The sequence below is a fragment of the Planococcus citri genome, chromosome 3 (assembly GCF_950023065.1).
Source record: "Planococcus citri chromosome 3, ihPlaCitr1.1, whole genome shotgun sequence".
Classification (NCBI taxonomy): Eukaryota; Metazoa; Arthropoda; class Insecta; order Hemiptera; family Pseudococcidae; genus Planococcus; species Planococcus citri.
In genome coordinates, this window is record NC_088679.1 from 22,195,876 (window position 1) to 22,211,870 (window position 15,995).

The window sequence follows — 15,995 nt, forward strand, 5'->3', positions numbered from 1 at the left end:
TTCAGAAAGAGTGCAAAATTTGCATTTTAAATTATGAGTATTTTCTAGAATTTTTCTGTTTAATTTTCAAAATTCTTGAAATTTTTGAAAGAAGTACATAATCTTGAATGGCCCGAGCAAAGCGAGGCCTGAAGCTTTGGAAAATTTGTGATTTGAAAGGTAGAATCAAATCTACTTCTAATTTTCATTTTTGCTCAAAAACCAACGTTTTTAGCCCCAAAAAAGAAGTACATATTTTTTGGCTAATTTTCACTATCTTATCAAAAAAAATATTTTTTAACATACGAGTAGTGTACCAATGTAAATTAAAATTTGGCGCTCAGCTCAGAAAATTACAATTGAGTATTTTTTGAAAAATTGAATGGCGCCTCAGCTATTTATAAGTTGACCAGACTAGGAAAAGTTTATGAAAAAGCTCCAGGAGTCAACTTTGGATTATACAAGAGTGCGTCACTTCACTTTCGAGTGTTTTCAGATGAGATGGCGAGAATGGCCTTCGATCCAGATCCTTTCATTGCGAAAATATTGAATCTCTATTACACAGTTATTTGAAAATTTCTATACATACTTAGTACGTACGTTTATTAAAGTATTACATATAAGTAGGTAGGTACGTCAAAAGTGACATTTGTTGATTTTTTTCTTCTTCAAATAATTGATTTTTTTTTAAATCAAAAATTTTAAAGAATTGCTCAAAAATGTCAAGTGGTTTTTCTTTGGAAAATTTCTCGGATGCTCACAAGTTTTTAGGTGCTTAAAATTGACGACGAAACATTGATTGAAAAATAAAATCACACAATGACGTCTGCTCAGATCGAGCTGAAATTTGGCCCTGTGAAATAAAAAATAATCACGCACAGCTCGGAACGAAATTTTGAGCTGTCGAAGCTGACTAATCGATTTTTGACAAATTTTTAAAAATTGTGGAATTAATCTGAGTGACTCTTGGCATAAAAATTTGAAAAATTTATGCTAAAACCCATTTAACAAATCCATCGCGACAACTTTTGAACGGTTCTGGAGCCTCCTACAGAAGTTTATTTTTCTACATGAATTTGGATTTGCTCCGGAAGGACCATTGAAAATTTAATTCTATCATAAATTAAATTCGACTATTATTAGGTACCGGTCTATGAATTGATTATAAGACTGGCGAATCAAGCGTGTATTTTTTTACAAGTGGAAAATTTAGAATCATGTTTCTGTAGCAGATCACTGCTTCCTCTAGAACAAATTTAAAATCGACCCCTTTCTCCTCTCAAATCACCTGCAATAATTTTTGAGACGATCTCTGTAGTAGAAAAAGTAAAGTTAGGTAGGTATATTGTAAATCGAATTGAACACCAAGCATTCTTCATTAAAATTAGGTACCTACTTTTTACTTTTTTTGACTCCCTCCCCCACTTACCTTTTCTTGTTAAATAAACAATTTATAAAAGTTAGATACATGATCTCAAATGTTTCTAAAATTACATGGGTATTTTATGAAACAAATAATCACGATTAATCCTCATTGTGATAGACTGATAAGAACCCTGAGCTAAACCTCGAATGATCTTTTCGTCCACACGAAGAAAGGAAAAAAATGACATCCCGTTTATATTGAAACTCCGCTCGTAGTTTGACTTACTCGACAACTGGAGTTTTTCATTTCAAAAATAAACACAACTTTTTTCTGGTCATATAATCGTGGCATTTGGGAGCAGAAGAGAGGGAAAAAAAGAGGAAGAAAAATTCAATAAATGGCCGCCCGGACGCACGCGTGTCCTCGAAAAACTTTTACACTAATATAAACTCCAAGTTGAAAAGTTTATCCTGTTTATGAGAAAAAATTGTGGACAGTTTCTAAATTAGTTGGTGCGAGTACAAAGCTCCTTCATTTCGTATGTTGTACGACGAAATTACTTATACTTCATCAGCTGTTAGGAGAAAAAAAAATACCGTGATAAAAAATCCTCTCTCGTTTGGTCTCGTCTTCATCGTCATCGCGAACTAACGGCAAATTCGCCTTGAAATACGACGACGACTTGATTTGCACAGCGTTTATAAGTACATAAACACGCGTGTAAACAAATTTAAATTTTATTTCATTCCAATGGACGTAAAAATGGCAACGGTAAAAAGGTATTAACGTACATAAATCGATCCGTAAAGACTTTCTATTGTATTGGTGATTGGAAAAATGTAAAATTGTATTCCCTGGAGATGGCCTTCCGATGATTGCATCGTTTAATTCATCTTACCCGATGATATAAAATATAATGGTACATATCTGTGATAAATGCCTGTGCATTAAATAATTTAATTCACGTACAGTAAAAATCACTCACAACGAGAATCCCAATATATGGTATAGTGAGCAAATTGCTGAGCCCTTTGAAACTCGCCACTTATATTGTAGGTACCTACCTATGATTCAGTAAGTTGGTAGGTAATTTAAAAAATTCACTCTTTTTTTGTCCCAGTCAAGTCTCAAGAATTTCAAAGTCATTTCCCCAGCACTTCTTTATCTTGAACTAAAAAATCTCCACTATTTTTGAATTCGACTTTCTATTGTACATATCAGTACCTAATGGTAAATGATTCATCGAAGAAGGCGAATCCATTATTTTCATTCATTCTGGCGGGTACAACCACAGCGGTGATTTTATTCCAACTCGTGATCTGATTTAACCTCTTAATCTTGGCTACACTGAAAAAAATTTCCTGGACACTTTACATTAAAAAAAAAGACTCAGTACATGGAAATCCGGGTTTTTTGGGACAAGACAAAATTCTAGTACTCTTTCATTTCAGGAAGGTAATCAGTACATGATTTATCTGTAGAAGTTAAGAGTATATCAGGGATGAACCATATCATTGTATGAAAACGTTGCCATTATACTGAAGGAGAAAACATTCATTTCATGTAGTCATTACCATACAGGAATACATAGGTTACAAGAACAATGTATTGATTCCCTTCCATCAGAAATTCGTTGCTATTTTACTGGGTCTATTGCATTGTGTCTACCTAGAGGACAGTAATGACTCTCTTTTCATGGAGAGGCACATTTCAAAAATACAATTTTCAAAATTCAAAAAAGAGGGGTAGGCATTCACAGATTTGATTTTTTCTTACATTTTTGGCATCTACGCACCACAACGAATTTTTCAGACTCAACATATCCTACTAAAATTCCTATACCTAACTGGGATTCGAACCTGCGACCTGTGGATCCTAACTACCTAAACCTAACCACATGGCCACGAGAGCTCTGTAGAGAATAGGGCATTAAAAGAATATATTTGTTTGCAACTGTGTGACTCTATTTGCAATTTCACAATAACAAATACCCAATTACAAGTACCATATTCACAGTTTTAAAAACTAGCAAAGTAGATGTGGTCAGCTGAAACAGTACATTTACTGAAATAAAAAAGTACAAAAATACAAAATAATATATAGGCCTACTTATTTTCAAAATAGAAATACCCACAAAATTCATCAGTTGGTTATAAATTTCTACCATTTTCTAAAAATGGTTTAGCATAAAATATTAAAATTTGAACTTTTCAAATCAAGATTGTTTTTACATTTTTTAGGTTATGAATTTTTTGACAGTTTTTCTTCAGTCTTGCACAGATTCAACGCATTTTACCACCCCAGAATTTTTCTAAGGAAAAGCAAAACAATTTTTTAAACGTAAATTTGTATTGCTCATAAATTACACATCTATCAAAATGAAAGAGAAATTCCTATGAAAGCAAAAATTTTTTGAAAAGAAATTGGCTCAAAAAGCAAAAAAATCTCATTTTTGGATGGTTTATTTCAGGGTTGTACATGTTCAAGACAAATGGGGGGGGGGATCGGTGTTTTAAAAAAAACGTTTAAAGCAGTTTTTTTGTTTTACTTAAACGTGTTTTTTTATTTTTTCCAACTCCAATTTCCTAAAAAAGCATAGTCTTTTAGTTTCTTGCTGAAAAAGAAGTGGAATTGAATAAACTATATTTTTAGAGACAAGTTATTTGTTTTGATTTCAATTTTTTAATATTTCTTTAGCCTTATGGCTATTTTATGACGTCACATCTTGAAAATTGATGACTGGTGAACCCAAAACAAATAAATTTGAGTTTAAAACACATTTTAAATGTATTTAAAACGCGTTTTAAACACATAGTTTTAAACAAGAGAAAAACACTGTTTTAAAACCCAAAAAAAAACGTCTTAAACAACGAAAAAGAATTTTTTTATTTTGTTTTATTCAAAAAAAAAAAAAAACACGTTTTTGTACAACCCTGGATATGTAAGTTTCCCATCTTTGCCTCTGGTTATGACACTAAAATATTTTTAATTCTGAAACTACACTTCTATAAACTAAATGGCAGGGCATGTGTATTGCTGCTACTGGAAACCACCAAATCAAAATGATGCAATATTTTTAGATTACTTAGAAATTTAGAAGAATTGCTGACACATCACTTATATCAGAAAACCTGTGAATAAAGAACCCACGAATGTAATGTGTAGGTAGTAGGTACCATATTCACAGCACTGAGTACCTGAATCAAAGTGTGTACTACAGGAGCATTATCGGACTCTGTGCTTTTTCATTCTATGTTTTAAAATTACCATTGTAATGTACTGAGTACCAGAATTATGTGATATATTCTCTGAATAACCCTGTACCAATTTTCAGAAATGCAGCGATGAAAACATTCATAAATCTGATCAAATGACTACATTATTTAAAAGACACAGTCCTGTAAATCACGAAAATGATTACTAAGAAACACACTAGTTCAATGAATTACTGAGTTTCAAAGTAATGACTACATGATTTCTAGAAAAGAATCCCGGGGTCAAAAAATCATTTTTCTCAGTGTATTCTATAATTATTTATTATATTCGCGTTACGTTCATCGCTAAATGAATTCAATCGATTGTTTATCTCGCGATGATTTATTACGTCGTCGAGAAAAATCGTAATTTTTCTCCAGCGACCGTTGTTTACCTACCCGCTTACGTAATTCTTCCTAATTATCACGTAATAATCGTTATCTGTTGGAGCGAGACTCGATGTACAATACAATACGAGTACCTAATGTATTTATTTCTCTGCGAGATCACCGCAGTTTGGATTTTAGATTAATAGTCTGCATGAAAACTGGAAAGGAAATCGATCGATGCGACGCATCCGCACAAAATCAATAACATTATATACGCGGATGCAGGATATAAGAAGATTTTTTGCCAGAAAATCAAATGAGAAATTATTTTTATAGGAAATTATGTAACGAATTTTAGAAGGATGTTGCTCGTATTGTTACCAGAGATTCATTCCTGAAATGTGGAAGTATGAGGCGGAGGAGGAGGATGAGGAGTCAGGAGACCGAATACTGGGCACAGCAAAATTTGTCAACATCAATCAGAGTACCTACCTGACGATTTTGATTAATCGATTTTTGGTGAATTTTTGAAAATTATTCAGCCAAAAATGTGAAAAAATTAAAATCACAACGAAACGACCTGGAAAGCTGGAATTTGGTTTGTATCCCATTTTCTATCCCCTTCTCCCCCCCAAAAAATTATTGAGACGTTTTCGAACTCTTTTGAGCAGCTCTACAGCCTCCAGCACACTTTTAAAAGTTGAAATTTCCTCGAAATTTAACTCAATGAAGTTGGAACGATAAAAATAATGTTTGGAATAAAAATCTGAAAATTTGTCCATTCACTAAAGTCTATTCCAAGATTTGGTTTCCACCGTTTCCGAACCACTTTGGAACCTCTAGCAAAATTTGACTTGACTTGAGAATTTTTTTTAAAATTTGGGATTTTCGACCACCATGTACTAAAAATGTTACTTTTACACAAAGCTTAATGAAGTCTGGCTTGATGTCGAGAATTCATCAGCATTTTTTCCTAGTTTTTAAAGGTCACTCTAAATATTGTAAAATATGAAAATTCAAAACAACTGTAAGTATTCAATTTTCTTCAAGGGTCATCAAAATCTGATAAAATAGGTATAAAAATGTCAAAAAGTGGCTTTCAGGATAAGATAAGTGAAATCCGACCTTGATTTTTTTTACCAAAAATATTGTCCTTAAAAGTCTAAACATGGCAAAAAATGACAAAAAAACACGTTTTTTAATTTTTTGGCAAGATTTTGAGTTTTTTGAGCATGTTTCACCTATTTTTGAGTTCCACAAAAAATACATGTTATACCTTAGGGTGTACCTAAATTTCTAAAAAAAAATTGCAGAGCCCCTCCCTGTTTTCTTCCTATGAATTTTTGACATTTTCACCCCTCCCTCCCCCCCCCCAAACCCTGAATATGAAAACATTTTTTTAAAAAAAATTTCACACACACACCTACCTATTGACTATTTTCTGTGAAAGTTTTAAAATTTCTGGACCTCGCCCCTCCTGAGAACGAAAATTTTGAATTTTGAGCACATTTGTATGGGCACATTGCTCAGATTGGGGTCGGATGAGGGGGTGTCAGCTGTCAGCTCAAACATCTTTTTTGAGGTGGTTTTACATCCAAACATTCCAAACTAACATTTTGGGTGAGTTTTGTCAAGATTGGAGAAAGTGTGGATTTCACTTATCTTATCCTGAAAGGCTCTCAGTAATTTTTCAAACTCCAACATCATGTCAGGAATTCATACGGAACTTTTCCAAGTTATTAAAAGTCTGCAATAATGTCAAAAAGTTGCTTGCATTTTTTTTCCAAGACTGCAGCAAAGCGCTATGGATGAAATTCACTTATGGACAGAATGATAGCGTGTGAAAATCAACAATGACAAATCTGAACATGTAATATTTTATAATTTGGACTGGTCTCTCACAAAGAGGGCGCTAGTGTGCCCATTGCACCAGCTTCTTCAGACAGGGCTTTTCTTATCAATCGTAGTTTACCTGAGTTTACCAAAACATTGGTTTTGCGAGTTAAAAATGAAAATATGATTTGGTCATAATTAATATGTAACATGGCTTCAAACCCGTACCCGTACCCGTACCCGAATACCCGAATACCTGAACGAAAATCCAACAATTTCTGTACCCGAACCCGTACCCGTACCCGAAAAATGAAATGAGGAATACCCGAACCTGTACCCGTACCCGATAGAGACTATTTTGAACCCAAATACCCGATAGATCAGGTACAGTTCGGGTATTTCACCTAAAATACCCGAACCCGTACCTGTACCCAAACGTTTAAAATTTTCATACCCGTACCCGATACCCGTACCCGATCCTCTGAGAAATAAATCTGTACCCGTACCCGATACCCGTACCCGAAAACGTTCGGGTTTGAAGCCCTGATATGTAATAATACTTAATTGTAAAAATAATGTAAGTAAGTACATCAAATTATTTTCTCAGTTTTGACTCTTGAAATTATTGCTTTTATAAACGCTGATAAGAAAAACCCTGTCCGAGTCCACCCTCTATGTGAGTGCCTGGTCCAAATTGAAACATCGGTTACACACCTGTATTCCTAAATGGGCAAATAATACGAGAAAAACTGAATGTGATTGTGAAGTACCTTGGTAATATGTACTTAGACAGAAAACTTACATGGAGAACCCATGTTGAAAAGAAACGAGACAAAGTCAACCTAAAGCCGCGTAATACATATATCTTGGCTACTGAGTAAGATGTCGCGGGTGCTGTTGGAGAAACCAAAAATATTTCGTCGTCAGTATCTTGGCTATCTTGACCGTCTTGGCTATCGTCTATGGTTGAAGTAGTTTCTTGAGAAGAGAATTCGACTGCCCTATTTTTTTGTGGACGGCCTCTTGTTCTTTTTATTATAATTAGGGGTTCATCCTGTGCCCCAGAAGTGGAAGGTTGGGGTTGCGAAAGGGTTGAATTTTGAGACGCATGTGTTGTACATAGCTTGCGCCTTTTCAGGTTGTTTATTTCGCGCCGCAGCACGCTTTTCATGAGCTGATTTTGCTACTTCTTGTAGGACCACTTAAGATGCTTTTCTGAAATCTCTCTTACTGATCACAATTTCAGTGTCATTTTCACGATCTGAATCGAGATACGCGTCGCTTCAGAATAAGCTGTTGATTTATAAAACAATCATTAAACCAATTTGGACCTACAGAGCACCCTTCTGGGGAACACCTAAAAAAAGTAACATTGAAAAAATACAGCGATGCCAGAACTAATGGCTGCGTAAAGTCACCTGTGCATCCCTGGTATGTTTATGATGATGAAATCCATTGGGATCTTGAGTCGAGTGGTACATAAGCAGCAACTAGCAACTAGCAACTAGCAACTAGCAACTAGCAACTAGCAACTAGCAACTAGCAACTGGCAACTGGCAACTTGGCAACCAAATCAAACTTTTTTGATTTGGTTGCCAATTCCAGCCAATCACCGAGAAACTTCTTATCATTTTTGTTACACTGTCGTGAAGTTGCCAGTTGCCATTTATGTAGCAGTGCACCAAGACACCTGGCATGATAGAAGAAATTTGTAAATTTGAAATAAGATACCACTAGCAACTACCAGGCCACTGGAACGCCTAAGCAAGACAGCTGCCTGAGCTGCCTAGTGGATGCACCACAATTTCAACAATTAAAACAATGTAAAATACATGACTTAATACTACTTACCTATAAATTTAAAAATTACCTTATGTAGATAGAAATCACTAGGAAAAGTAATAAAATGTTGATGTTGAAAGTACAATGCCTTCTGGAGCTATTTAAGATTGCTGGAGAAAAGTCAAATTTTGCCGGAGGCTCCAGATCAGCTTGAAGATGATGACAATAAATTTGGGAGAGTGGGAGGGAGGGGGAGGGAGAGAGAGAGAGGGGGTGTTCGACTTGAGTTATTGAACTGATTTTCAGATTATCTTTATATTTAGGTACTCTTTTTGTAGAAAATTAATTCGAAAACTCGACAAAAATCGAAAAATCAACTTCTAGCAGCTCAAAGTTTGGTTCTAAGGTTTGATTAACATTAAACGTAGGTAGTCTCACAGTGAGCCAAATTTCAGCTAATGAAGAACGTGTTTTAATAGTCATTTTATTCTCTTCCTAAAATTTGATGAAAATTTTTAAGTAGGTAGGTACCTGAGTACCATTTTCCTCGTTAAAAAAAATTACCTATTAACAACACATCTGTTGTAAAATTGAAAAACTTGATAATCGGAATAAAAAAAAACACCGGAATAATATTATTCATAAAATGTATAACGAGCAAGAAACCACAACTTTTTCCAATTTGAATTACTCGCACTCGATAACTCTTTTCATCACGATAAGAAACATGATTTGATTCTCCTTGTTTATTTCATACTTCTTATTTTCTCTATTATCAATTACAAGGAAATCCTTTTTTCCCTTCTCTCGTTCATCTGTCCTCTCATCACGTTGCTGTAACATCTTTCGCTTTATTTATAATTAAAAATAAAATACCTCGTTATTAAAGTGATTTTAAATGAATTCTAAGAGTAAACAAACCCAGTAATGGCGAAGAGAATATCATCAATGCAAGAATAATATTTACTTCGATAGTTGGTAAACATTGTTAATATTAATTTTCTCTCAGAGAATCTTTTATTCGTAAAAAAAAAAGATAAAATCCAAGTAAGTAGGTACTTAGGTACCATGTACTAAGTTTTATGAAAAATCTCATTTAATACCAGCATCTAAATTTTAGTTAATTTTTTCCATTTTGTGATACCTATTATATCTATAAGTATTAAGTACCTACCCACCAATTCCACTATTCGTAAACATCTGTACGAGTAATGTGCTAAATCTGCTAATAATTCGAAAAGAAACAAAACCAGTCTATGCAAATTCTTCGCGATTCAAAAAATTCTTCTCGTAATACATCATAAGACCACCGTAGAAATTTCGTTTTCACCTGAACACTCTCTAAGAAAACCTACGAATTGGCAAATCTCGCGGCGGTGTCTTTTGGCCAAATGCATATAAAGTAGTTCACTTCCTAATTCTGCATCCAGACTCGATGATCGAAACGGAACTCTCGCAGATTTATTTCAAACAATATTCTCAAAACTAATGAAATTTTTCCATCCAGCATAGGTAGTACCTACGTGGAACAGGTAAGACCAGTGATAATTTATGCGTTGAAAAAGAAGAGGAAAAAAAAGCACGAAGAATCGAGTTAGTCCAAAAGGTAGGGTACTAGAAATCATCGTTTTTAATGATACTTCTTTCCACTTGCTCGTACCTATGTATTTGTTTATTATTATGCGTATACGTTTAATGTCATTATAACATACGAATAATACCTGCACATCTATAGCTGAGGTCATCGTAGAGCCGAGAGCTAGCATCTTTAAATCATTTTTGTCTCGCTTAGAGTGATTTACACGATCGCTGCCAACGGCCTATTTCGTATGTTCGCGTGTACGTCTTCTCACTCACATGTCGATAGATATATTTCTCGCAATAAAAATCGCCAGTCGCCAGTCACCAGTCGCCACTCGCGTATCATCGTTTGATCTAATAAATCGTTAACGATCATTATCTTGTCAAAGACGATGCCATCGAATGCATCGCCAACAAATAATCTCAACGACATACATGTTCAACAGCTTCATATAGTCTCTCAATCATTATTCGCTTACCTATTCTAAGACTCGTCTATAATCGTCTATCTATCATATAGGAAGAGTAAAATATTAAGAAAAATGCTCATTTATAATTCATTCATCGCGTCCTATTTATTTTCGAGTATCATCTCTTTATCGTTGTCGGTTTTTTTTTCTTTCTTTTCGTCTCTTTCTCTTCAAGGTTATATTAGATGTGGAATTAATCTGGCCTTGTGTGCGGATACGAGATACATTAAAATATTTCTACCTGCTTTTCCGCATATAGTGGTACCTACGTATAGGTCTCTGGCTACCTGTATAGTCTACGTTCATTGATCTAAATCGTCAGATTCCATTTCTATTTCATTGATTATAATATGTATATTTATTTATGTTTTATTCAACCTGTTGCCCGTTGCCTGGTGGTACCATTCATTCTGTACAGATCGTGACACATGATCGAGAGAGAAAATGGCGCTAGATTTCCGAGTATAGATTACCATCCGCGTGAAATTGAGATTAGGTCAAATGGCACCCATATCGAAGGGTTTAACAAAGCACGTGGTTTTCTTTTCATATGAGGTGATGGGTAGGTAATTTTGAAGAGTAATTTGGAGACACAGAGTTTATAGATAGGGGTAGTTACGTCTCAGGAAAGGAAAATTCTACATCCAAAATCAAATCAGATGTCCATTTTAATAAGGCTTTTGACGTATTGCGGGTTGCATATCGGTTTGCCTGAACTTTATCGGTTTGGTGGGCATTCTTATCACTGAGTATCAAAATTTCATATTTTGAGCAATTTTCACAAGGTGTTTTTGAAATGCATAGCTTTTATTTAGTTTTTCCTTCAATTTTAAACACTGTTAAACCCTGTAATGGAAAAAGATCCTCTCTTCGTCGAGTTTTAAAGAAGTTGACGAAACGTCTTTGAACCTCGACAAAGAGCGGATCTTTTTCCATCTCAGGATTCAACAGTGTTTAAAATTGAAGGAAAAACTAAATAAAAGCTATGCATTTCAAAAACACCTTGTGAAAATTGCTCAAAATATGAAATTCTGATACTCAGTGATAAGAATGCCCACCAAACCGATAAAGTTCAGGCAAACCGATATGCAACCCGCAATACGTCAAAAGCCTTATTGTAATCGAGACAATCGATCGAATATATCTTCTCTTTTTTTAAAATCAATGTTATAAAATAGATCAAATTTATCGAAGTGAAACTCAAAATATTATGGATTCATGAAAGGAGCCAATTTTTTCAAATTATTTCACTTTCTACTCCGATTTCATTGATGTTGTTTTCAAAAAGAAAAGATTTTCACTCCTCCCTTCATCAACAGAAGTCCAGTGAACTGAGTGAACGAATAGAAGTTCAACACACTCAATGTTTTGAATCAAAAGTACGTACGAAAATTTTCAGCAAAATACGAAGATGTGTTTTCATTTTTTGATTTGAGAAAAAAATTGAACGTAGAGAAAAAGCAGAAGAAAGTACCTACTCGTATTTTTCATTTTCTTCAATAACTTTTCGAAAAGTGAAAAGAGTTTGTGCAAAGCAAATGTGGGAATATTTACTATAGTCGTATTGAAAATGTTCTATCATTTTTAAAAATCAATTCGAGCGATGAAAAAATTTAAACAAAATTCGCTTTAAAAGAGAGAAAGTCTGCCCCAGGCTCGGATTTTTTTAGAGAATTTTTCAAAGCACGAATTTTTAGTTTTTTCAAAATTGAAATTTTTAATACAATCACTCAAATTTCAAATTTTGGAGACAAAAAAATATCAACTCCTCATCGTAAGAAACATCATTCGTACACCTTTCGAATTACGAATTTTCAACAACTTTTTCCTTCGCATTGCTCTTGCCAATTTGTTTCATTTCTCTTTCAAAATAAAAAAAATCATACTTAAAAGCTTTCACCTCCCCCCCCAAGCAAAACATTCCAAAACGGAAAATGAACATTTTTTCAGACTACCTATGTCATAATTATGAAAATTATCAATCAATCGACATAAATTGACATTTTTTTTCTCAAATCAGTCACCACATTTCTTGATCAAAACCCCCCTCCCCCTCCCCACCTCAAAACCCTTCAGTTTCGTCCATGAAGTGAGGGTCCAAATGATGTTTGCTACAGGCCCACATTTCCTTTAAACGAGTCTGCGAGCAATTTGATATTCATTTGAAATTTTACATTAACATTAATTTTAATTTCATTCAAATTTTTCTAAATTGGAATTTTCTTCGCTCAAATTGTTCAAAATGAAAAAATAAATTGATAAAAATGAGACTTCAAGTGTAGAATTAGAGTTTTTCAGACGAGAAAATTCTCAAATTATCCCCCCTCCTCTTTTCAAGCCACCTGGTCTTATTCTCAGAAATTAATTACCTATCTGAATCAGTCAATTCCGAAATGGTTACAATCTTTTGATTTCCTAAAAAGTCACCTTGAATAATTTTCGCAAGTTGATCAATTCCCAAAAAAGTTTTCAATGCTTTGAATTCACTAGAACTGCTTCTGAATTCAAAAATTCTAATTCAGAAAGAAAGTTACCCAGATTTGAAAGAGAGATCGTTGTATTCAATTTTTCGAAATGATTACTTAGTAAATCTATTTGAAGTACCTAGATATGATTTTGAAGAGAAAAAAGCAAAGTCAAGTCAAATAAAATGGAAGGAATATTTTAAGGGGGGGATTCACAGGTGGTGTAAACTTAAAATTTCAATTAAAAACGTAATCTCTCCCATTTTTCGATTCGAATTGAAATCAAATTTTTCCCAACTCATTTTCCTTTTAATTAATCTGAAATTTTTCAAAACTGCCCCGAAAAAAATCAATTTTTCAAATGAAAGTGAATGTTCAATAAAATTGCAGCTTTTTCAAAACAAGTTTGATGCCTCAATCTTAAAAATAATCGTGAATTCTTAAATTTTATTTTTTTTCAATGTTGATTTGAGAAAGGTATTTCAAGTCAATGATCAGCAAATGGAAATTTTTTCTTCATTTTTAATTTAAATTTTAGTGAATTTGACATCGAATTGAATTTCATGATTTGATTCATTTTTGAATTGACTCCACGTTGAACAAAGAATCATAAGAGTTTGAATTGTTAATTTTCGGCAATACTTTTTAAACTATTTCCAAAATTTCATAAAATTTGCAATAAAAAAATAGAAAATTTTTTTATGATCTGTAAAAGCTTACCCAGGTATTGTTTTTTCAAATTACACAATAAGTAATCATCTAGGTACATATCTATATGTTGTTATTTACACTATAAAAGCTCGTATCATTTCACTTCAAAGGTTTCAAAAATTTCAAAAAATTGACGAATTTTAAACAAAAATATTCATCGTGAAATTAAAATAATTCAGATGTGATTTTCAAGCTCTTGAAATTATTCTTCGTCTCTTCTCCCTGACTAAGAAAAAATTTCACACACCATTAAATAAAACTTTATGTACAGCTTTCTCAAAAAAAAATTCTGTTTCTCCAAGTGAAAAAGTTGCAAACACGATGAAAAAATCCTACATACACAAAAAAAACTCACTATTTTACAACATTATACCCATCACTCAATTAAATCTTCAAAAATCCTGATCAAAACACCATAGGTAACACAATAATTCAAAAAAATAAATAAATAAAACTCAAAAAAAAATCATTCACAAAAAAATAAAATAATTTAAAAAAATAATTAACATAAAAACCACACACCAAAATATAAACCAACAAAAAAAAATCACTTACTAGAAATCACGAGTAAAAACGCGTAAAACGCGAAAAAGATCGAAACTTTAGAATACATGTTAATTATTGATTACACTGCACAGTACTGATGATCGGACTTCTCGCGACAGCATAAAAATTACCGCAATAAGTCTCTGAAATTATACAGTTTTGCCCAACACCGCCGGATCGGTGATTCGTGAGAGAAAAGCCCCCACCTTTCGCGTTATCCGCCGTTGCAGTTGCTGGATAAATGATCTCTACATTCCAGCGTCAATTGGAAAGATAAGTTTTGCGGCCAGACTGGACCGATTTATTCAACTTGGCCTAGTCATCTAGTGTAACTCGTTTTCCTTCCATGGTATGCGGACCACAGAGGAGTCGATAAGTTTTTTTTTCTGTTATTGTTTTTTTTTCTCTCTCGGTCATTTTCGAGTTGAGTATTCAAGACGTACGTACGTTCGGTGTAGGTCGGGTTTTATTGTTGGTTTTTTTATTTCGAGTGTTGTAGTAGGTTGATACTTTTGATTAATGGAGTTTGCTTAAAAATGCTCCTTTGAAAAAATTAAATTTTAAATTGGTTTTTTGTTTTTGATAATGGCCAGATGGAAATCATTCAGTTTTCTAAAATTTTTCATGCTTTCATCATTACAAATGTGACTCGAAATTCTAAAAAAAAATGTTTTTAATCAATTTTTGTCGCGTTGTTGTGGCCTTCTTTCGGTATGATTACTTAATGGCCAGATAATCAAAAAAATAGTGAAAAACAGAAATTATGAAAATGGGACATTTTTTGTTTCACCTAACATTAATTAATTTTTTTTCATAAAAATTATCATTTAATTGGTAGATATCTTAAAAATCGAAATAATTGAATATCTGGGTTGACTTGAAATACGAACGTCAACTGATCTAATTTTTGGTAGGTAAACTTAATTGGTAATTTAAAAAAAAAAATTACCTAGGTGTAGGTACCCATCATTGCTACTTTCCCCTTATTTTCTAAGCCATGTACAATCAAAATTTGGCCTCGAAACAAAAAATCGTACCTTTAATGTCAACTAAATATTCTTCTTATAATAGAAAATAAAAATAAGACCTAAAATTTATTTTGATATCGATTTGAAATCGCTTTGACAAATCATTGGAAATGGGAGCCTCTACTTATATACCTACATCCAAACTCAAAATTTTACGCAAGTTTATTCAAAATTGCTAGAAAATGTACTGGGATCAATCATATATAGATTTGAAACCCCCAAAAATGAACCATTCAAAATGATGCGACCAATTGGCTCAAAAAAATTGTCTTTAGCAGCACTCAACTTTCTGGCAAAAAAAAGGCCTTCTTCATAAAAATGAACACCTAAGTAGTTGATCGGAAAAGAGGGGAAAGAGAGAAGGAAGGGGGAGGGAGGTTTATGAGAGAAAGTTCTCGAATTAAAATACTCGTAAATACAGCTTACCTTTTAAAATCACATAAAAATCGAATCAAAGCTGAGTCAAAATTTAAATATTTCACCGAAATTAAAACTAAATGATTCGAGATTCTAAATCTTCGAATTCCAATGAAAATCAAACTAAGTACATACTCGTATTATTTTTAAATTGTGCCAAAAATGAATTCTAAATCGGGAAACCGTTCATCGAGTGTTTTGAAATAGATTCAAAGCAGCTTGAAAATCATAAA

The 15,995-nt window shown here is 33.3% G+C and overlaps 1 protein-coding gene across 2 annotated transcripts in view; it reads right to left on the reverse strand.

Moving 5' to 3' along the window:
* The window catches only part of Skeletor (DM13 and DOMON_DOH domain-containing protein skeletor), a 69,397-nt gene extending 54,787 nt beyond the window's left edge, over window positions 1-14,610 (reverse strand). Inside the window, exon 1 of one of the 2 annotated variants that reach the window (XM_065357943.1) lies at window positions 14,327-14,610. In XM_065357943.1, the coding sequence (XP_065214015.1) occupies window positions 14,327-14,384 (58 nt within the window). In that variant the 5' untranslated portion in view covers window positions 14,385-14,610. The remainder of the gene's footprint in view (window positions 1-14,326) is intronic. The other variant, XM_065357944.1, reaches the window with a different exon arrangement.
* Between the last annotated feature and the right edge of the window lie 1,385 nt (window positions 14,611-15,995).